Source organism: Littorina saxatilis, linkage group LG12 (assembly GCF_037325665.1).
Source record: "Littorina saxatilis isolate snail1 linkage group LG12, US_GU_Lsax_2.0, whole genome shotgun sequence".
Classification (NCBI taxonomy): Eukaryota; Metazoa; Mollusca; class Gastropoda; order Littorinimorpha; family Littorinidae; genus Littorina; species Littorina saxatilis.
Window position 1 is genome coordinate 85,039,300 of NC_090256.1, and position 24,562 is coordinate 85,063,861.

The 24,562-nt window shown below is 40.4% G+C and overlaps 1 protein-coding gene across 1 annotated transcript; it reads right to left on the reverse strand.

The window, feature by feature from the left end:
- Nucleotides 1-3,189: 3,189 nt before the first annotated feature.
- Nucleotides 3,190-23,025, reverse strand: LOC138983020 (putative ferric-chelate reductase 1). Its single transcript, XM_070356420.1, has 9 exons — nt 22,717-23,025; nt 14,326-14,478; nt 13,805-13,959; nt 11,185-11,276; nt 9,982-10,075; nt 9,307-9,531; nt 6,757-6,852; nt 4,964-5,126; nt 3,190-3,926 (listed from the first exon to the last, which is right to left on the reverse strand). Exons 1-9 carry the CDS (start codon nt 22,757-22,759, stop codon nt 3,766-3,768), a joined length of 1,182 nt encoding a protein of 393 aa, XP_070212521.1. The 5' UTR covers nt 22,760-23,025; the 3' UTR covers nt 3,190-3,765.
- Between the last annotated feature and the right edge of the window lie 1,537 nt (nt 23,026-24,562).

Here is a 24,562-nt window from a genome sequence, read left to right on the forward strand (position 1 = left end):
AATAACAAGAAGAAACCACTAAAAATACACAGCTACGTGAATTAACAATAACAAGAAGAAACCACTAAAAATACACAGCTACATGAATTAACAATAACAAGAAGAAACCACTAAAAATACACAGCTACATGAATTAACAATAACAAGAAGAAACCACTAAAAATACACAGCTACATGAATTAACAATAACAAGAAGAAACCACTAAAAATACACAGCTACATGAATTAACAATAACAAGAAGAAACCACTAAAAATACACAGCTACATGAATTAACAATAACAAGAAGAAACCACTAAAAATACACAGCTACGTGAATTAACAATAACAAGAAGAAACCACTAAAAATACACAGCTACATGAATTAACAATAACAAGAAGAAACCACTAAAAATACACAGCTACGTGAATTAACAATAACAAGAAGAAACCACTAAAAATACACAGCTACGTGAATTAACAATAACAAGAAGAAACCACTAAAAATACACAGCTACATGAATTAACAATAACAAGAAGAAACCACTAAAAATACACAGCTACATGAATTAACAATAACAAGAAGAAACCACTAAAAATACACAGCTACATGAATTAACAATAACAAGAAGAAACCACTAAAAATACACAGCTACATGAATTAACAATAACAAGAAGAAACCACTAAAAATACACAGCTACATGAATTAACAATAACAAGAAGAAACCACTAAAAATACACAGCTACATGAATTAACAATAACAAGAAGAAACCACTAAAAATACACAGCTACGTGAATTAACAATAACAAGAAGAAACCACTAAAAATACACAGCTACATGAATTAACAATAACAAGAAGAAACCACTAAAAATACACAGCTACATGAATTAACAATAACAAGAAGAAACCACTAAAAATACACAGCTACATGAATTAACAATAACAAGAAGAAACCACTAAAAATACACAGCTACATGAATTAACAATAACAAGAAGAAACCACTAAAAATACACAGCTACATGAATTAACAATAACAAGAAGAAACCACTAAAAATACACAGCTACATGAATTAACAATAACAAGAAGAAACCACTAAAAATACACAGCTACGTGAATTAACAATAACAAGAAGAAACCACTAAAAATACACAGCTACGTGAATTAACAATAACAAGAAGAAACCACTAAAAATACACAGCTACATGAATTAACAATAACAAGAAGAAACCACTAAAAATACACAGCTACATGAATTAACAATAACAAGAAGAAACCACTAAAAATACACAGCTACATGAATTAACAATAACAAGAAGAAACCACTAAAAATACACAGCTACGTGAATTAACAATAACAAGAAGAAACCACTAAAAATACACAGCTACGTGAATTAACAATAACAAGAAGAAACCACTAAAAATACACAGCTACGTGAATTAACAATAACAAGAAGAAACCACTAAAAATACACAGCTACGTGAATTAACAATAACAAGAAGAAACCACTAAAAATACACAGCTACATGAATTAACAATAACAAGAAGAAACCACTAAAAATACACAGCTACATGAATTAACAATAACAAGAAGAAACCACTAAAAATACACAGCTACATGAATTAACAATAACAAGAAGAAACCACTAAAAATACACAGCTACATGAATTAACAATAACAAGAAGAAACCACTAAAAATACACAGCTACATGAATTAACAATAACAAGAAGAAACCACTAAAAATACACAGCTACATGAATTAACAATAACAAGAAGAAACCACTAAAAATACACAGCTACGTGAATTAACAATAACAAGAAGAAACCACTAAAAATACACAGCTACGTGAATTAACAATAACAAGAAGAAACCACTAAAAATACACAGCTACGTGAATTAACAATAACAAGAAGAAACCACTAAAAATACACAGCTACGTGAATTAACAATAACAAGAAGAAACCACTAAAAATACACAGCTACGTGAATTAACAATAACAAGAAGAAACCACTAAAAATACACAGCTACATGAATTAACAATAACAAGAAGAAACCACTAAAAATACACAGCTACATGAATTAACAATAACAAGAAGAAACCACTAAAAATACACAGCTACATGAATTAACAATAACAAGAAGAAACCACTAAAAATACACAGCTACATGAATTAACAATAACAAGAAGAAACCACTAAAAATACACAGCTACATGAATTAACAATAACAAGAAGAAACCACTAAAAATACACAGCTACATGAATTAACAATAACAAGAAGAAACCACTAAAAATACACAGCTACATGAATTAACAATAACAAGAAGAAACCACTAAAAATACACAGCTACATGAATTAACAATAACAAGAAGAAACCACTAAAAATACACAGCTACATGAATTAACAATAACAAGAAGAAACCACTAAAAATACACAGCTACATGAATTAACAATAACAAGAAGAAACCACTAAAAATACACAGCTACATGAATTAACAATAACAAGAAGAAACCACTAAAAATACACAGCTACATGAATTAACAATAACAAGAAGAAACCACTAAAAATACACAGCTACATGAATTAACAATAACAAGAAGAAACCACTAAAAATACACAGCTACATGAATTAACAATAACAAGAAGAAACCACTAAAAATACACAGCTACATGAATTAACAATAACAAGAAGAAACCACTAAAAATACACAGCTACGTGAATTAACAATAACAAGAAGAAACCACTAAAAATACACAGCTACATGAATTAACAATAACAAGAAGAAACCACTAAAAATACACAGCTACATGAATTAACAATAACAAGAAGAAACCACTAAAAATACACAGCTACATGAATTAACAATAACAAGAAGAAACCACTAAAAATACACAGCTACATGAATTAACAATAACAAGAAGAAACCACTAAAAATACACAGCTACATGAATTAACAATAACAAGAAGAAACCACTAAAAATACACAGCTACATGAATTAACAATAACAAGAAGAAACCACTAAAAATACACAGCTACATGAATTAACAATAACAAGAAGAAACCACTAAAAATACACAGCTACATGAATTAACAATAACAAGAAGAAACCACTAAAAATACACAGCTACATGAATTAACAATAACAAGAAGAAACCACTAAAAATACACAGCTACGTGAATTAACAATAACAAGAAGAAACCACTAAAAATACACAGCTACATGAATTAACAATAACAAGAAGAAACCACTAAAAATACACAGCTACATGAATTAACAATAACAAGAAGAAACCACTAAAAATACACAGCTACATGAATTAACAAAGTCCAAATGTAGTTCATACAACAACACAAAAAAGATGGCACAATATTACTGCTCTAGTCACTGTAAGTTAACAGAACACTGAATATTTGTACTCTGTAAAATATTTTAACCAAAGTAGGGACAGTTTCAGGGGCTGTAATGATAAACATTAACATATCGACGTCGCGTGGAATTTGGCGAAATTCGTTTAAAGCTGCTTTTCAGGAGGACAGAACTGATTATTTTTATTATGAAAGTGTTTATATTCTTTTCTGGTATGGATAGAAAGATAAAAGAATGTTAAATCATGCATTGTCAATATTATTTAAGAGAAACAAATTCAAGGAGAATGATTTACTTAAGTCTAAATCTCAAAAGCATCAACATCGCCAAGAATCAAGTTACACCAAGATTCCACGATAACATCGATTTTCAACTTTGAACAAGGGTTCAAACTGACGGCATAAGTTATCACCATGTCTTTAGCAGCAGAGATAATGCCACAAACAAAAGGCTGACAATGTTGCAGATGGCAGTTCTTGAAGCTGTGGAGGTTGGAACGATGACCTTCAGATCAATCATCTTTGATGAGATCGCTGGGGCATCACGATGCTTACCAATTACGTCAGTGCCTGTGAAAGCAATTTGAAATCCAGTTTTAGAAGGGTAATATATGTTTGTGTGCGTTTTTATATGTGTGAGTGTGTGTCTTTATGTGTGTGTGATGACAAATTCCTGCAAACCAGCAAACAAAACATGTATGTGAGCAGAAAAGAACAACACGCCAAGAAACTATGCTGTGAAACTTCAACCACAAACTGCAGTTTGCCATTCAGAAACAAAATCTGGTATCAGTGGAGCAAGCCGAGAGTGTTTGCATACATTTACAATTTCATGTGTGTGTGTGTTGATTAATAATAATATAAAAAATAACTTCTCGTTTGCACATAACTGTTGAAAAAATATGTTTTACACCATTCATTAATATAAATAAACAAATTATTATTGCTTAAATCAATCAACTATAAAACTTGAAATAAAAATAAAATATTGCATTTAAATAACCCTTCCGGCAATACAAGTGTAAAATTCATTCAAATAAATCTTTCTTTATTTGGTGTTTAACGTCGTTTTCAACCACGAAGGTTATATCGCGACGGGGAAAGGGGGGAGATGGGATAGAGCCACTTGTCAATTGTTTCTTGTTCACAAAAGCACTAATCAAAAATTTGCTCCAGGGGCTTGCAACGTAGTACAATATATTACCTTACTGGGAGAATGCAAGTTTCCAGTACAAAGGATTTAACATTTCTTACATACTGCTTGACTAAAACCTTTACAAAAATTGACTATATTCTATACAAGAAACAGTTAACAAGGGTAAAAGGAGAAACAGAATCCGTTAGTCGCCTCTTTCGACATGCTGGGGAGCATCGGGTAAATTCTTTCTTGTCCCAACTAATATGGGACTCCCCCTAGCCCGCGGGGGGTATTCAAATAAATGCAGAAATGAATACATAAACATAATAAATAATAGTACATTGTTAAATAATGTAATGTATGAATGAAAATAACGAAGAAGAAAAATATCCAAGTGCAATTAAATATCAAAATAAGTGTGCGAACATGAAATTTTTAAAATGCAGAATTCAAAGACAGAACAACTCACCGTCATGAACATGTCCCCAGGCAAGGAAGAGGTAAAACTCATTATTGAGATTAAAAGTCTTGCTACCACCGGTCTCAGTTACAATGGTCAGACTTGCCTCACAAGTGAACCGACAGTAGGCTTGACCATTCACCTGACCAACGGTCAAGTTGGAGATTCCCATCTGCGTTGAATGAAAACACAAGAATGTTTGTGTTACATTGGTAAAGTTGCAATGCCGCATGCATGGTCTGTTCATTTCTTTTTAAAGGGGGAAAATGTACAGCTAGAAATTCTGTCAAGGGACTGATACGTTTTGCCACTTATGTCTGTCTGTCTGTCTGTCTGGGTGTCCATCTGTCTGTTCGACTGTCTGTCTGTCTCTTGCTGGTTTTTTTTCTCTCTTTCTGTCTCTGTCTCTCTTACTGCCCCCTCACTCTCTCTCTAATTCCCCTCTCTCTCTCTCTCTCCCTCTCGCCCTTTTTTTCTATCCCTCACTCACTCTCTCACTGCCCCCAATCTCTCTCACTGCCCTGCTCTCTCTCTCTCTCTCTCTCTCTCTCTCTCTCTCTCTCTCTCTCTCTTTCTCTCTCTCTCTCTTTATATATTTCTCTCCCCATCTCCCTATGCCAAATTATCAGTCAGTCCAATTCAAAAGGCTCAAAAGACACACTTATGTCAAGATTTAACTGCATTACAGATACTGATACAATCTGAGGCAGCACAAAAACGGTCACCTGCAGTATGAACATCGCTGTAATGCTGTAAGTTATCGCCGTAATGCTAAACTTACATCCATGATTAGAATACGAAAATAACAAGAAGAGCAAACGCTCGATGGAGTCACTTTCGCAGTTCTGAATATTATATGAGGCATCAGATGGACAGGAAGAAATTGCTATTCACAACACAATGAGTCACGTTCACATAAAATTTGAGCCCGGTCACTTTTATAGTTTCCGAGAAAAGCCCAACGTTAAGTTGTGTGTTGCCGAACAGAAAAGGCTAGTTATCTCCCTTGTTTTTCTGATAACGTTCGTAAAAGGCTACAGATGTAAATACTTTGATGTAAAGAATAATCCTACAAAGTTTCAATCACATCCGATGAACTTTGTCAAAGATATAAAATGTCTAATTTTTCCTTTGACGCTGACCTGTGACCTTGAAAAAGGTCAAAGGTCAACGAAACCATCGTTAAAGTGTAGAGGTCATTGGAGGTCACGACTAAACAAAATATGAGCCCGATCGCTTTGATAGTTTCCGAGAAAAGTTTGTCAAAGATATAAAATGTCTAATTTTTCCTTTGACGCTGACCTGTGACCTTGAAAAAGGTCAAAGGTCAACGAAACCATCGTTAAAGTGTAGAGGTCATTGGAGGTCACGACTAAACAAAATATGAGCCCGATCGCTTTGATAGTTTCCGAGAAAAGTCCAACGTTAAGGTGGTGTCTACGGACGGCCGGCCGGACGGCCGGCCGGACAGACTAACACTGACCGATTACATAGAGTCACTTTTTCTCAAGTGACTCAAAAATACAAAATGATACACGGTGGAGGACGTAAGGCTGCTGGGCTTTGTGTCAAGATTCAACTGCATTAATAATAAGGATAATAATAATGACAGCTTATAAAGCGCGAACCACAGGAATCTCCGCGCTTTACATTATTATCTATGAATAAAGGCCATTATAAAAAAAATTTAAAATTAAAAAGTCTAGGACAACACAATAACCTAATTATACAAATAGTATTACCATCATCATGATTCGTATTCTTGGCAATTAGCAGACAAAAAGAACTAATTAAATGCTTACCGTAAACTGTCTGTCGTTGTATTTATCCGGGTTGTACCCCACTTGTACAGATTCATGGCCCATGTTGGCCGTGCACGACACAGTTTGGTCATCACCCTGCACACACACACACACACACACACACACACACACACACACACACACACACACACACACACAATGTTTTATTCCATTTCATTTCATTCCTATCTAATTTTCCCATTTCTGGGAAATTCGGGTCGCTTCCCGGCTCCCAGAGAAAATCCAGAGGCAAAAGTCGTACGTGCTACGAGTACTATAATTATGCTTGCTTAGGTGCACCTCTGGCAGAAAATCGAGGTCTTTCAGTTTGTTTGTTTGTTTGTTTGTTTGTTTGTTTGCTTAACGCCCAGCCGACCAGGAAGGGCCATATCAGGGCAGTGCTGCTTTGACATATAACGTGCGCCACACACAAGACAGAAGTCGCAGCACGTACAGGCTTCATGTCTCACCCAGTCACATTATTCCGACACCGGACCAACCAGTCCTAGCACTAACCCCATAATGCCAGACGCCAGGCGAAGCAGCCACTAGATCACCAATTTTAAAGTCTTAGGTATGACCCGGCCGGGGTTCGAACCCACGACCTCCCGATCACGGGGCGGACGCCTTACCACTAGGCCAACCGTGCCGAGGTCTTTCAGTACATGCCGCATACGGGGGTGGGACATAGATACCGTCTGTGTGTCGGCATAATATAAGGTTAACCCGTGTCCGTCCCTGCCTGAATTCGGACCTGTGACCCGGGCCGAGGATCACAATTTAGTTCAGTGCTCTACCAACTGAACGACAATAATCCTAACTGAGAAAATGTAATAACCAATAAGTAGATATTAAGTGTGAGTTTAGAGGGAGCGGTCTGCGACCATAAACTATTTAAACTATTTAAACGAGACAGATATGCAGCAAAAGGGTGGGGGGGGGGGGTGTAGAGGTAATGCAGGAGGAGGGGGGGGGGTGTAGAGGTAATGCAGGAGGAAGTGCCAGCAGAGTCCCGTGGGAACGAATGCGGGGAATGGAAGAGGGTTGGAGGGCAGGGGGGAGGTGATGATCGAGTGAAGGAGAGCATCTGGAATGAAACAATGGTAACAGATAAGGGAGTCCGAGAGAGAGCGAGGACCGAAGTCATTAGTAGCAGCGCAGCGGCCAGCAAGCAAGTTCAGCGATTTTTCAGCTCTGCAAAAATGGAGTTCAAATTCACTTCATGGGCAAAGAATCTGCCCCAACCTGTGGTTGAGGTTCTGGAAAAAGAGGAGTTCACAACCTCAGTGCTTTGAAATATGCAGGAGAAAAGGACCTGGAAAGCCTCAAGTTAAAAAGAGGCCACATAGTGGAATTAAAAGCGGCAGTGGCAGACCTGCAAAAGAAGTACGGGGTAGGGCCGTTGCGTGCTGCCGACCAAGTGGCACCGCTCCAGGGCCTTCTTGGCAACAATGATGCCCATACAGACTACCGCTTCATTAGGTGAGACATTTTTAAGAATTGTTGACTTCGTACCGGCTTCTATGGCGGTGGAGGAAGAGGTGACACTCGGGGAAGGTGTCACGCTCAAGCTGGCCAACAAACCAAAGTTGGACAAAGTATCCCCCTGCCACTGGATCATGGCAAATGCAAAAATAATGGCAAAACTAATGAATGCACCGGACTTCGACCACGAAGCCTACCTCGGTTATACGGAGATGGTGGGCGAGCTCGGCGCAAGATTCTGCTGGCAGTCGGTGCTCCTGTACGACGACGAGTACAGGAAGCGCCAGGCTACAAAATTAAGCGGGTTTGCTTGGGGGACCCCCAACCGCCACCTGTCCACAGCCTGATTCTCCGTGATCGTACCCAACAAGTTCTAGGCAACAAAAGCGGCAAGGCCACGATGGGAAGCGGCGGTATTCGACGACCTGTGGGACCCAGTGGGAAGGTCGAGGTGTGCCTGCAGTACACAAACAAAGGCACATGCCTCTACGGGTCCCGCTGCAGGTTCGAACACGTGTGTGACACGTGTGGAAAAGAGCACCCCGGCAAAGACCACCAGGCGACAGCAAACACCAGTGCCTAGGATACAGCGCAGCGAACTGACAACACAACGGTAGGCCCCACCTATTCCAGCCCGTTCCCTCAATTAGATCCTCATGACTTGAGTTTTTAGGAAATCATGCATCTATTAGTGCAAAATCTCAAATGTGGCACTCAGTGCTAGAGGGCGATTGTGACAGAGATTTTTTGTTAGACGGTATACAGCATGGTTTTTGGGTAACAGGAAAACAGAATACATTAGTGTTAGCGGCAGAGCAAAGCAATCATAAATCAGCCGGGGGGGGGGGGGGGAGGGGGAGCATTAGTGAGTAGTTTAGAACGAGGATCCAAAATCACAAGGGCCGAGGATCACAAGTGCGGTGCTCTACCAACTGAGCGACCATAACCCTAACTGAGAAAATGTAATAACCAATAAGTAAATATTAAAACAGGAAAAGTCCCTTGGTTTTTTTTTCTTCTCGTTTTTCTTTCTCTCCAAAACGTACAAAACCGTGACTTTCTTACCATCATTTTATCCCCAGAGAAACCGACAGAGATGTAGTTGTCTTGTCCTTTCACCGCCATCTCCACTTCAAAGAGGTTGCCCTGCTTCTTGTAGGATATGGCAGCCTGGCAGTCGGTACCGTTGCAGGAACTCTTCCCTGACTCTGGCACCAGCCAGCAGCCCTTGGACTCGCCACATGCCGTCCACATTGGGGAGAGACTGGTGGGTACGGTCACTTTGGGTACCTGGTGTATGCAGTGGTCAAACACAAAATATGTCAGATTTTGGGAACACAACCGACCCGCCATCGTTTCTGTCCGGGCTCAATGTCAGTGTTTAAAAGAGAAAGTTTGACTTTGAATATTACACGTGAGTTCAAGAGCAAGGGGATCAGTATCGACTCGTCGGTTTCCGAATTTCTCTGTTCGTATTTGTGTACTGTATGTTCTGTCGATCTCACTGTCTAGAGGTAAGTTAAGTTGATAACTGACCCTATATATGCTCTCGTTCAGTTCATATCAATTTGGAAACCAAACTCAAATAACATTAATTTCAAGTGTTACGCCGACATTATGTTGGCACTCCAGTTCCGAAATGCATTGACCAATAGCCGAAAAGCGATGAAGTCATTTCACAAAAGAATACCAAACGGTTTGGGAGATTTTGAATCGAATGATATATAATGTGAGACAAACCATGTGTTCCGGCGCGACAACGGCTCCTCCAGCGGCCTGCAGAGATTTTGGAATTCTGTGCCAGAACATCAGCTTATGTTGCACCACAGTCAAGCTGCAAAGGACGCACCCACATCAGTTTTATTCGAATCAAGAGTTGTGCTGAATTTTCGAAATGATAATGAAAAGTGTAGTAATAAAAAGAAGCACCTTTACTATAGCAAAATCCCCAAAATGAACTGAGCAAAACAACTATTGCGGCAAAAATGTCGCACCCCAGCTGAAGCATTGATTCCAATGTCATTTCATTCGGACTTTCTATGCCATTTATGGCACTCCGCTTGGCTATCTGGCACTGTTTTCAGATTAAAGATTTCTTTTACAGGGATCACGTGACTAAAATAAGGGTACCTCCAAAACCGACCTGACAAAAATTGACGTATTTAAGGTACTAATCAAATATCGACAAAAAATCATAATAGCCAAAACATGTCATTTTTTTCATATATGTCGAGAAAGGCAAATTATTATCTACCCTGAACAGATTTTTATTTAAAGCTGGCTTGCGAATGTCTGAAGGGTATCATGAAAAAAGCTCCATATTCTAGCCATGACTCGGTGGATTGCTTTGAAACTTTTGGGATAGTATTCCTACATACCAGACGTATAAAAATCTGTTCAGGGTAGATAATAATTTGCCTTTCTCGACATATATGAAAAAAATGACATGTTTTGGCTATTATGATTTTTTGTCGATATTTGATTAGTACCTTAAATACGTCAATTTTTATAGGAGTTTATTCAGATGTTATGCAATGTTCCGGTAAAGAGTTTAAAAAAAACCGTCATAGGATTGTTGGCTAACATTAAAAAAAAAAAGCATGAGTTTGCATACAGACATACATACATACAAATGATTGATACAGATACTGCCATTTGAGTATGAACGCGGGTGCAAATTTGCTAGTCCTGTAAAAACGATTGATAATTTTTAGGATGATTGCCGTGCTACACCAATTTGTCTCATGTGTTTACAGCAAAACATAAAACACACACAATATGGCCCTGTAATTGCGTGTAAGTGCCTGTTTGTATGCGTTCGTCCCCGTGTATGTCTGCTTATGTGGTGAGATTGTGTATGTGCCTGTGTGTTTGTATAGGGGTGGGGTGGAGTGGGGTGTAGAGAATTAGTGTGTGGATAGCTGTCATCTTATCACCACTAACAAGAACTCCAGATCTCCCAGGTTGGAGTTTGGTGCTGTCCAGGTGGCGGTCATCTTCGTCTTGTTGGAGTTGTCTTTGTGTGCCCACATTTTCTGTTGACAAAGAATTGATGGGCACGCTGTTAATGTTGGAGTTATCTTTCTGTGCCCACATTTTCTGTTGACAAAGAATTAATGGACACATGTTAATTTTGGAGATGTCCTATATGTCCCCAAATTGTCTTTTCACCAATAATTTATGGGCACGCTGTTGACTTTGGAGTTGTACCTTGCGTGCCCACATTTTCTGTTGACAAAGAATTTATAGGCACAATGTTAATTTTGGAGATGTCCTATATGTCCCCAAATTGTCTTTTCACAAATAATTTATGGGCACGCTGTGGACTTTGAAGTTGTACCTTGTGTGCCCATATTTTCTGTTGACAAAGAATTTATGTGCACGCTGTTAATGTTTGCGATGTCCTTGCGTGCCAAGCCCAACATTTTCTGTTGACAAAGATGTATGGGCACAATGTTAATGTTTGTGATGTCCTTGCGTGCCCACATTTTCTGTTGACAAAGAGTTTATGTGCACGCTGTTAATGTTTGCGATGTTCTTGCTTGCCAATATTTTCTGTTGACAAAGATGTATGGGCACAATGCTAATGTTTGTGATGTTCTTGCTTGCCAATATTTTCTGTTGACAAAGATGTGTGGGCACAATGTTAATGTTTGCGATGTTCTTGCTTGCCAATATTTTCTGTTGACAAAGATGTATGGGCACAATGTTAATGTTTGTGATGTCCTTGCTTGCCAATATTTTCTGTTGACAAAGATGTATGGGCACAATGTTAATGTTTGCGATGTTCTTGCTTGCCAATATTTTCTGTTGACAAAGATGTATGGGCACAATGTTAATGTTTGTGATGTCCTTGCTTGCCAATATTTTCTGTTGACAAAGATGTATGGGCACAATGTTAATGTTTGCGCTGTTCCTGCTTGCCAATATTTTCTGTTGACAAAGATGTATGGGCACAATGTTAATGTTTGCGCTGTTCCTGCTTGCCAATATTTTCTGTTGACAAAGATGTATGGGCACAATGTTAATGTTTGCGCTGCCCTTGTGTGCCCATGCATGCACGTTAACTGTTGACAAAGAGTGTATCGGCATGTTGTAAATGTCACATTAATCTGGAACATTTGGAATATACCCCAGTACATATTATTAGACAGTCAGGAAGACAGAAAGACAGACAGACTGTCAGACAGACAACCAATCGCTGAGACAGAGCGAAAGAGAACACACAAAAACACGTACGTTCTTCTTTCTGTCTCCGTTAGTAAACATGACATTGTGAAGAGCGGTTCGAAAAAAAGACAGGTTAGTTGGTGGAACAATAGACACAATATGAAAGCCATTACGTCCTCGCTTTATCGATCAGTAACTTGTGGAGAAAACAGACACAATTGCTTCGGATGTTCCCTTTTTGCTTCATTCTGCTTCTTGGCTTCGTTGAAAGAGCACTGCCAAAATCCGAAGCTGTAATCGTTCCGAATGTTTTGTCTGTTCCGTCCACTCCAAAGATCGATAAATGGAATGGAGGTCCTTTATATATGAACGTTTCGTTTTGTCTAGCATTAAAGCCTTAAAGGCACAGTCCTTCCCCTGAAAACAGTTCTGCTCATGACCTCAGATCTTCCAAGGCTTTAAAATGGGATAAAACCATCCGTCAATGAAGTAGCTTCTTAAATGTCACAAAGAATTGATTCATAAAACAAATCACCAGTCTGCACAGAAAGCAGTCTTGCAGGCTGATGTTTCTTTCTTTCTTTATTTGGTGTTTAACGTCGTTTTCAACCACGAAGGGTTATATCGCGACGGGGAACGGGGGGGGGAGGGGGGGGGGGGTGGGGGATGGGATAGAGCCACTTGTTAATTGTTTCTTGTTCACAAAAGCACTAATCAAAAATTTGCTCCAGGGGCCTGCAACGCAGTACAATGCATGACCTCACTGGGAGAACGCAAGCCTCCAGCACAAAGGACCCAACATTTCTTACAGTGTGCCTGACCAAAATCCCTACAAACATTGACTATATTCTATACAAGAAACACTTAACAAGGGTAAAAGGAGAAACAGAATCCGTTAGTCGCCTCTTACGACATGCTGGGGAGCATCGGGTAAATTCTTCCCCCTAACCCGCGGGGGGGCAGGCTGATGTGGTTTGGTATGTGTCCAAGTGGAGGGATGGCCTTATCCCATGTGAAAGCCTTTAAGCGTTCCATTAAATAACCTTTCTAGTTTTCTGTTTCTTGAGTTGGGAATGTAAACAATATATCTGACGGATTTTCTTTTTAAATAGTGTCGCCCTGGTAAAGTTAACCGGTGCTGTGATGATTCAGCTGAGAGAGAGAGAGAGAGAGAGAGAGAGAGAGAGAGAGAGAGAGAGAGAGAGAGAGAGAGAGAGAGAGAGAGAGAGAGAGGACAGACTCGGACAGACAGACAGACAGACAGACTCAGAGCAGAGAGACACAGACATACTGACAGACAGACAGACATGCAGACATAGATCCAGCTAGCCTGCAGGTTATAGAGACAGGGACAGAACAAAAGTTCTGCCGTCTGTTTAATAGCCTGACATACCCCAGGCTGTCCCAAACAAGAGATGACTTGACTCCGCGAAGCATTCGATGGTGTGAACATTCCGATGAACTCTTCTGTGTTGCCCGAGCTTTCCACCCTGTGTGCTGTCACTTGGAACCCGACGAAGATTGAATTCCCGTTCCCCTCGACCTCCACTGCATGATACAAATATATAACTACAGCCGGCATTGTCCATTGGGAATCGTTACTGATTTTCCCCATCCACTTTATCTTTGTCGTCAGCTGATTCTGTGTTATTTTATGCGTCATCGCCAGCTACAAATAACGACATGGTTATGGTTGTAATTGGCCAACCAACCTCCCTACCCCCCCCCCCCCCCCTCACCCCCTGTGTGTGTGTGTGTGTGTGTGTGTGTGTGTGTGTGTGTGTGTTTGTTCGTGTCCGTGCGTGCGTGCGTACGCGTGCTTGCGTGTGCGTGTGACTCTTACAACATTCGATTTCATTCCAGTCTGGATGCCGACCTTAATTTACCAGTATTCTTACCACTGTATCAACTGACCTGTAATATTCTGTCCCGGAGCATAGGTTTCCTGTGAGAGTGTCAGCAGGTAGGGCGACTGTCCTGTCTGTCTCTCCACGCCGTGTTTGGGAAACAAGGTCATGCACGTGCTGGCTGGAGGGCCACTTGGGTAACACATGCCACTATTCAGGGCTGCAAGAGAGAGACATGATTGATTGATTGAGTGATTGATTGATTGCTTGCTTTCTAAACAAGGTCATGCACGTGCTGGCTGGAGGGCCTTGTGGGTAGCACGTGCCGCTATTCAGTGCTGCAAGACAGAGACAGGATTGATTGATTGATGGATGGGGTGATTGATTGGTTGGTTGATTGGTTCATTGATTGGTTGATGGATTGATTGATTGATTGATTGCTTTGGAAACAAGGTCATGCGCGTGCTGGCTAGAGGGCATTGCGCGTAGCACGTGCCGCTATTGACGGCTGCAAGACAGAGACAGGATTGATTGATTGATTGATTAATTGATTGATTGAGATTTTTAGAGCTAACTCAATAGCCCTACAAAAAAACTGCCATGGGTACGCAAAGGTTCCCAAGAGCATACAAGGAGACAGCTATGACGGCTTACTAGTGCCAAAACCTCAGAATTGTAATTATCAAGGGAAAATTAGTAATTTTCCCTTAATAATTACCATTTTCACGTGTTTATTACCAATTTTCCCGGGAAAATTACTAATTTTCCCGGAATAATTACTAACTTTCACCTGTTAATTACTAATTTTTTGTTTTGGCTCACTTCCTGACGGATTGCTAGTGCCAAAACTAAAAATTAGTAATTTTCCCGTGAAAATAAGCAACTAACAGGTGAAAACAGTAACTGCCAGCGTTAATCCAAGCGGAGCGCGGGCGAAGCCCGCGCGTAGCGAGGTAGTTTTTTTTTTCATCTCCCAGCACTGAAAATTTTTTTGCCAAGTGGTGTCTGTCTGTGAACATTGTTCTAGAATTCATCTTTTAGCACAATATTAGCGACACTGTTTGGACAATTCTATTAAAATTAGGCGTACAAACTGATTTTGTTTCGGGGAATCCTCTCAGAGGATCAGAATTTTCATATAATATCATCGGAAGCTGTTACAACGGGAAAATGTGAAACTTTTGTCACTTTTTAACATGGAATTTCATCTTTGAGCGTTTCAAGCGGACTTTAATAAAATAGTTATTTGCGAATTAAGCAGCGGAAGACACTCACCGGTTCAACATGTGTATGGTCATTAAACCTCAAAACATTTCAGTAAGTGGTTTAGACAAACACCTCCGACATGTGAGGGTGACTGGTTTGTAGCTGAAGAGTTTTTTTCTAAAGTGTGTTCTAAATACAAATGACGTACTGGTAATGATGTAATGAGTTGTTCTAATCTTGTTCTTGGAACTCTTGCTGTTCCAAGCTTGTTCTTAGCAAGTCTTGGTGACGAGAACAAAGACTATCAATGAAATCTTTAGAAATAACCTCTGACAACGACGACGATGACGACGACGACGACGATAACAACAACAACAACAAATGACATCGACGACGACGACGACAACAACAACAACAACAACAACAACAACAACAACAACAACAACAACAAAAACAACAACACGAGAACAACAACAATCACGACAACGAACATGACAACAACAACACCAACAACTACGACGACAACTACAACGACTGGGTTATGATGACATCACCAATGATTTAAAGGCCGTTAAAAAATCGTTAAATCCTATTTCTTCACTGATTCTTATGAAATTTTAAAGGTAGGTTTGTTGTCCCCAACTTATTTTCACTCCATACTTTTCCAGAAGAAAAACATAATTTTGGCAGTTAAAAACCGTTAAATTTCAATTCTTCACCGATATTTATGAAATTTTGTGGGTAGGTTCGTTGTCCCCAACTGATTTTCACTCTATACTTTTCCAGAAGAAAGACATAATTTTGGCAGTTAAAAAACGTTAAATTTCAATTCTTCACCTATCTTTATGAAATTTAGTGGGTGGGTCCGTTGTCCCAAACTGAATTTTAAGACATACTTTTCCAGACAAAAAACCCTATTTTTGGCAGTTAAAAACCGTTAAATCTCAATTCTTCATCGATATTTATGAAATTTTGTGGGTAGGTTCGTTGTCCCCAACTGATTTTCACTCCATACTTTTCCAGAAGAAAAACATAATTTTGGCAGTTAAAAACCGTTACATTTAAATTTTCACCTATCTTTATGAAATTTAGTGGGTGGGTCCGTTGTCCCAAACTGAATTTCAAGACAAACTATTCCAGTCAAAAAAACTTATTTTTGGCAGTTAAAAACCGTTAAGTCTCAATTCTACACCGATATTTATGACATTTTGTGGGTAGGTTTGTTGTCAGATTTGACATGATGGCAGAATTGAAAGTGTGAGATATCCTGATGTTTCACAATTTATGCTGCATAATTCAGCCCCATAGGCGCTTGAATTTTAGGTGGAGTTGGGTTTTTTTTCAGCCCAAACCAGTAACCCCCACATGGTTTTCATGTCCCTTTCTGAGAGACTTCAAGAAGTTTCAATTTGACGTCATGATTAGCCTGCCGCATTAGCAAGTATGAAAACACGTCATCGATGACACATTTTAAGACAGAGAGAGAGAGAGAGAGAGAGAGAGAGAGAGAGAGAGAGAGAGAGAGAGAGAGAGAGAGAGAGAGAGAGAGAGAATCATGTACACACAGATGGACGACTTCGCTTGGGGTATGTACTGCCCGGCAGTACACATCTACTTTATTAGTAATTATCACGTGATAATGGGTAACCCCAGGTTTTGGCACTAGTAAGCCGTCATAGGGTTTACTAGTGCCAAAACCTCATAATTGTAATTATCAAGGGAAAATTAGTAATTTTCTCTTGATAATTACCATTTTCACGTGTTAATTACTAATTTTCCCGGGAAAATTACTAACTTTCACCTGTTAATTACTAATTTTTAGTTTTGGCTCACTTCCTGACGGATTACTAGTGCCAAAACTAAAAGTTAGTCATTTTCCCGTGAAAATAACTAATTATCCTGTGAAAATGAGTAACTAACGAGTGAAAACAGTAACTGACAGCGTTAATTAGTAATTATCACGTGATAATGGGTAACCCCAGGTTTTGGCACTAGTAAGCCGTCATAGACAGCATCAGCCACACCCCATCACAAGCAGAACGCTACAATTGACAGGCACGTGTTTAGCAGCCGACGTAGACGAAAATAGCCCGCGCTCTTCGCCGGCAGACAACTCTGCAGAGGCTGCTGTGAAGGGAGACTATACTGCGTCACCGTGGCTGCCACACCTACTAATGTCGTGGCGCTATTCGTTTATGCAAGACGAACATATTCAAATGAAGTCAGTGTGTCGTGAATAAAAGTGTTTACCTACTTATTTCGGGAATCACCTATGACCATTAATTTTGTGGGTGAAAGACAGCTAGATTCAAGTGCAGTAGGTGTAACGTAGATAGTAGTGCGCCCCTACCTATTTCGGAAAATATAGGCCACTGTGCGCTGGTGCAAGACAGATAAGATAAGATAAGATAAAATAAGATACCATACCATACGATAAGATAAGATAAGAAAGAGATGATACGATACGAAACGATAAGATAAAATACGAAACGATAAGATAAGATAAGGTAAAACCTTAATTTAGGAGGGTCATGTTATAAGCATAAAGCGGTTGCACAAAGTCTGCATACGTGTTGGAAGTATCATAATTCCCTTGTAGTTTGTTTTTGTGTTCGATGAAGGTTGAAAGCGTTGCTGTTGTTTCACGGAGGCTCTAAGTAACTCAGGCTGTGGTTGTTATGATAGTGATAGGGGTTGTAGTTCTTGAGTGGCGTATGTCGTTGGGGCTGTTGTCGCTGTAATGTATACATTTTCAATCATATTAAAATCTCGGGACTGGGATGGTCAAGAACGACTCCTCATTTGGCTATCTGTCTTCTCGTCACGGCTGTGTTCATGCACATGTTAGAGGGTACAGCAACTTGGAACATATAGTCATTGGTTTCGAATGTTTGCATCACAGGACATAAACTGCTGTTTTTGCATTCAACAATCACGTTTTTAACCAATACATTCAAAATTGCTATATGACCTAGTGGGGAGATGGTTTTATCCCCTGTAAAACCCTGCCTGGCCAAACATGAGACAGTGAGCCGGGAAGGGTTTTTTCTTTCAATGTAAATCGTTTCAACGGCGTGTGCCCGTAACAAATCAAAAGAAATCGTTGCAGATTGCTGCTTGTCATTCATGGACAATATCTCTTCAAAGCGTTTATTTGCAAAGATCCTGTTGGGCACTGCTTCTCGCGTTATATGCCTTACTGAATGAGCGTATGGGGTCATTTAGTAGTACGTGTCGTGAGAACGGAACGCTAAACATCCCTAAGTTCCGGGAAGCACAGACGATTGACCCCAAGCCACGGTTCTTCTCGTGACTGAAATAGTCTCGGCTCACCATCTTAGATTTGGCCTCTGCTTGATCACATATTCAAAATCAACAACTGGGCAGACTGGGAATCTTTCGATGAAGTTATTTCTAAAATGACACAAGTTAGAGTCAGTCTGAAAAGCTTAATCCATCCCCAAATTGTAATATGCATAGAAAGCAGCCAGGATGATGTTGATTTTTAGCATGTGTCCAAGTGGAGGGATAGCTTCACCCAATCTAAACAAAGCCTAGGAACAACTGTTTGCACGGTAAGGACAGTGCCTTTAAATCGATGACGCACAGGGGCACACACACACAAGACACTAAGACAGTCTTGATTGGTGGAAGTAGACACTTAGCCGGGAAGCAGCTGTGACAGCCTTGCCAAGATGACAAGAATGTTGAAGTAAAGCTATAACCACTCGGTAGTTGTAGTCTGGTACACTGTCGGGATTAATAGTTTAACTGAGTACACGCGCGTGGAACATGTTTGAGTGAATGGCAAACCCTCCTTCCGGTCTTAATCGGCATCACATCAGTAAATCGCCAACGATCTGTACAGGCTTTTACTTCAGCAACAAAAATATAACTGTGCGCAGTTGATTCTGGGTATGTCTCCAAGTGGAAGAATGCTCTTATCCAATGTAAAAGCCTGAACAGATTCGTGTAGGTGTACACAATCGTAATACGAGCATGCCCTATGTGTGATCTGGACGCCGGAGGCTTTTAAGTCTGTGTATCTCTTTTAAAAACTCAGTTAATGATGTTACACATAGCCTACATGTGGAAACGTGACAATATCAGTGTTTTTGAAGGAAACGTGCATCATTCCAGCTGAGCTAAATATTTGAACAGCCTCGGATTTGCCAAGTAACTCATCACCCCAACCCCCTCTTGTTTCCGTTATACGTTATTATTCTCCTGGTGGTCTCTAGCTCTATCTTGCTGATTCTCTTCCGTGTTGTTGCCGTGTGCCTGTGTATGTGTGTGTCTGTATGTGTAAGTGTGTGGGTATGTGTGTGTGTGTGTGTGTGTGTACGTTGTGTGTGTGCGTGTGTGTGTGTGCGTGTGTGTGCGTGTGGCTCTGAGTGTGCGTGGCTGTGTGACTGTGTGTCAGTGTTTAACTGTGTCGTTATGTAGGCGCGTGTCAGTGTGTATGTAACATCACCAGAAGGAGATCAACCGGCGGTCAACACAGAAAACTAACGTTTAAAGCCCCAGTATGTCTCAAATGGTTTACAAAACGATTAAAATCTTCCAATGAAAAAAAGCAGTTCTAACCTTATGGAACACACTTGCAATAGCATTTAATAGCATTGAATTAATGGAACGTTTGAATTGCTATTTAGCTCGCGTAAACCACACACCAGATTTCGTGGTTTATCTAACCCCTGAGCCATCGCGAAACCGTGTGATCCACTTTCCTTTTTACATTTAGTCAAGTTTTGACTAAATGTTTTAACATAGAGGGGGAATCGAGACGAGGGTCGTGGTGTATGTGTGTGTGTGTGTGTATGTGTGTGTGTGTGTGTGTGTGTGTGTGTGTGTGTGTGTGTGTATGTGTGTGTGTGTCTGTGCGTGTGTGTCTGTAGAGCGATTCAGAGTAAACTACTGGACCGATCTTTATGAAATTTTACATGAAAGTTCCTGGGTGTGATATCCCCAGAGATTTTTTTCATTTTTTCGATAAATGTCTTTTATGACGTCATATCCGGCTTTTTGTAAAAGTTGAGGCGGCACTGTCACACCCTCATTGTTCAATCAAATTGATTAAAATTTTGGACAAGCAATCTTCGACAAAGGCCGGACTTCGGTCTTGCATTTCAGCATGGAGGCTTAAAAATTAATTAATGGCTTTGGTCATTAAACATCTGAAAATTGTAATCAAAATTATTTTTTTATAAAACGATCCAAAATTACTTTTATTTTATTCTTCATCATGTTCTGATTCCAAAAACATACAAATATGTTATATTCGGATTAAAAACAAGCTCTGAAAATTAAAAATATAAAAATTATGATTAAAATTAAATTTCCGAAATCGATTTACAAACAATTTCATCTTATTCCTTGTCCGTTCCTGATTCCAAAAACATATAGATATGATATGTTTAGATTAAAAACACGTTCTGAAAGTTAAAAAGAATAAAGATAAAGAAAAGCGTGCTATCCTCCTCAGCGCAACCGCTACCGCGCTTTTCTGGATTGTTAATTTCACTGCCTTTGCCACGAGCGGTGGACAGACGATGCTACGAGTGTACGGTCTCGCAGAAAAAAATGCAATGCGTTCAGTTTCATTCTGTGAGTTCGACTGAGCTTGACTAAATGTTGTATTTTCGCCTTACGCGACTTGTTTCACAATTAAATTTTAGTCGTCAGTTTGTTATTTCAATGCCACTTGCTGAATCTGCAATAGCACGTTATTGTGTACCTCTGATTCTAAAACGCCACAAACGGCTGCGAGTCACACGAACTTGTCGGCGACGGATGGCCTCAAAGAAAGCGAGCGCTATGCAGAAAAATCGTTTGCTGCTTCCGGGCTATCTTTTTTCAAACTTTCAAAACTTCGAATTGTACTGATCTTGTCTTGATGAAAAAATAAATCGTTTATGATTTAAGAATGTTTGGGTTACAAGCTGTCAGTTTATTATTTAGATTTTAAAAGTTAGTTCTAGCGGCAAATCGAGGCGCCTGATTGTAGATCAGACGGTCCACGAAAATAAATTCTTTGAAAATGTCTCACTCTCGACGGAAAGCAGCCAGGATGTTCCCGTTCGGTGAGCGTTCAAATGGAAGGGTGTTTGTACTGTGTGTAAAAGCCTGACAGTATCAGTCTGTGATGGTTTACGGGAGGCTTACTGTGCCATTAACGCAAACAGCCAAATAAAGTAAAATAAACAGATTTGAAAAAAAGGATTAAAAAAAAAAGGAAAGCAAACAAACAAGTTAACGAACCAGTCAACAAAGTCCAATACAAGACCGCCAGAACTTGATTGACTGAAGCTCACAATGTCTTCGGGCACAAACAGTGCGCGAGCATTTACACACAGACAAATAATTATAAAGACAGACTGGCGGAATGACTGTTTTTCTCTATTTTTTTCTCTCTGTCTCTCTCGCTTCCTCTCTCTCTCTCTCTCTCTCTCTCTCTCTCTCTCTCTCTCTCTCTCTCTCTCTCTCTCTCTCTCTCTCTCTCTCTTTCTCGCCCTCTCTCTCTCTCCATCTCTCTTTATGTCTCACTCTCTCTCTGTTTCACTCTCTCTCTCTTTCAGTCTCTCTCTCTCTCTCACACACACACACTCCCTCTCTCGCTCGGCTCTCTCTCTCTCTCTCCCTCTCGCTCTTTCTCTTATCCCTCTCTCTCTCTCTATGACTCACTCTGTCTCTCTCTCTCTCTCTTTCTCTCTCTCTCTTTCTCTCTCTCTCTCTCTCTCTCTCTCTCTCTCTCTCTCTCTCTGTACACACACACACACGCAGGCACGCACACACACACACACACACACACACACACACACACACACACACACACACACACACAACTGGAGCAAGCAAGTGTATGCGCCCACAAAAACACGCACACATACACACACACACTGACACACACACACACACACACACACACACACTGACTGACTGCGCGCGCATTAACTACACACCGTCTTGAACACAAAAAAAGCATTTAATGATATATGTGTTGCATTGATCAGCTGACACTCTCTCTCTTCGACCCCTCCCCTCCCACTCGCTCTCTTTTTCTCCCTCGCTCTCTCTCTCTCTCTCTTCTCTCTCTCTTCTCTCTCTCTCTCTCTCTCTCTCTCTCTCTCTCTCTCTCTCTCTCTCTCTCTCTCTCTCTCTCTCGCCGCTCTCTCTCAACTCCCTTCCCCCTCTCTCTCTGAATAAATCAGTTTGAGAAAAAAAAAATCAGATTATTTGCAAGAATGCTTACCAAAACCAAGAAGAGCCACCAAAACGAGACTGAAGTTGTACATGTTTGTCGATCAACGCCTTCACACACAGAAGAAATTTGAAGAACTGAGAAACTCGGGAAAGCTAATGCTCCACCACTTCTCGGTCAGCCTAAAATTTAGAAAATACCACAACTTCTTGTCTGTGATGAAAATCTCGTTTCACCTCTCGCCGCGAACAAGTAGAGTGCGAATATGTCCCATGAACAGCGTGACAGGGCGTTTATTGCACAAGGATCCTGCTTTGTTTTGAAACCGGAGCCGGTTGAGAGGTGAATCTTCTATGCTGAGTGATGCTTAATAAAGTATTCGTATTCGTATTCGACCCCGTCCTACCTTCCAACAGCGTCAGTACATGATTCACTGGCCGGATGGTTCTGCAAAGAGAGTTTTTTGTTTTAGACCCCCCCCCCCCAAAAAAAAATAGGTCTGTTTACGGTAACCCGACCGACCCTAGTTTTTAGGCCCGACCCTAATCTTTTTTTTGGATCGTCTGAAAAAAAAACCAACGCATCCAAAATAGAGCTGTTTGCGCTCAAACAGCAGACGACAGAAGGAAGCTCAAAGTACTGTTTATAGTTATGTTGGGCAAAAACAGGGATTGATGAGAAGAAATGAACTGTGAAACATCATAGAGAGGGGAGAAAAAAAATGGAAAAAATGAAAAAAAATAAAAAATAAAAAAGCCGACCTACCGACCCTATTTTTTCACCCCATGTTACCGTAAACAGACCTTTTTTTTTGGCCTTATTCAATCCGTGTGGGTAAGACCTGTCTCATTGCCACACCGTAATTTTGGCTTCGTCATGATACAGTGGAACCCCCCTTTGAAGACCTCAAAAGATCAGGCCTAAAATAACAAAGAGGAAGTCTTAAAATGGGGGTAAGTTTACAATGGTTATAAACAGAAAGTCTAATCAAATTCGGGGTCTTACTGAAAAGAGAGGGACTCTCAGGGAAACTTTGGGGTCTCAAAACAGGTTTTTTCACTGTAGGCACAGGACCTCGGGGCTTTCCGACAAATTCCTTACTCATTGTGTTTGCATTTGACCATAAAACAGACACTTATATAGAGCAAGCGTGAGGAGTGCAGTTCTCACGGTTTGCTAAACATCAACCTCCACCCCCCCCCCCCCCCCCTCCTATCAGTCCTTCAAACACCCCTGTCATGCCCCCCCCCCCCCCGCCCCCCCCCCCCCCCGTCTAATTGCCTATTATTGTCTCTCGTTTCAATTTTTGATTACCACATTGTCAAGTTATTGCACCTATGTGCTATGCGGCTTCGTTGGGTTCGCCGAGTTCAAATCTGAATAATTATACACTCTACACCTGCATGCAACTTGTGAGTACATACGAGCGTATACATTGTGGTGTTTTCGTTCCCCAAAACTCGTCGTGGGAGCAGGGGACTATTCAAGAGCCGTGAATATTTGCACATGATTGTAGTCTTCTCTCGTCAATTCAGATGCTTTTTATACCTTAGCCGTGCAGACATTCAATTTAACTGCCCTCGTTACTGGAGTGGTTTGAACGAAGTTTCCAGTAGGGTTTGGCGAAGAGATCTTTCGTCACTGAGTTTTAATCAGGTTTATCTCCAGCTAGATTAATTCTCTTTGTGTGTGTGTGTGTGTGTAGTGTGTGTGTGTGTGTGTGTGTGTGTGTGTGTGTGTGTGTGTGTGTGTGTGTGTGTGCGTGTGTGCGAAAGAGAGGGAGAGAGAGAGAGAGAGAGAGACCGACAGACAGATGGACAGACAGAACTGTAAATGTTTTTGATGGCCGCAGGATTGATGGCCACTCCTGCGCACAAGAACAAATGTCCACACGGCA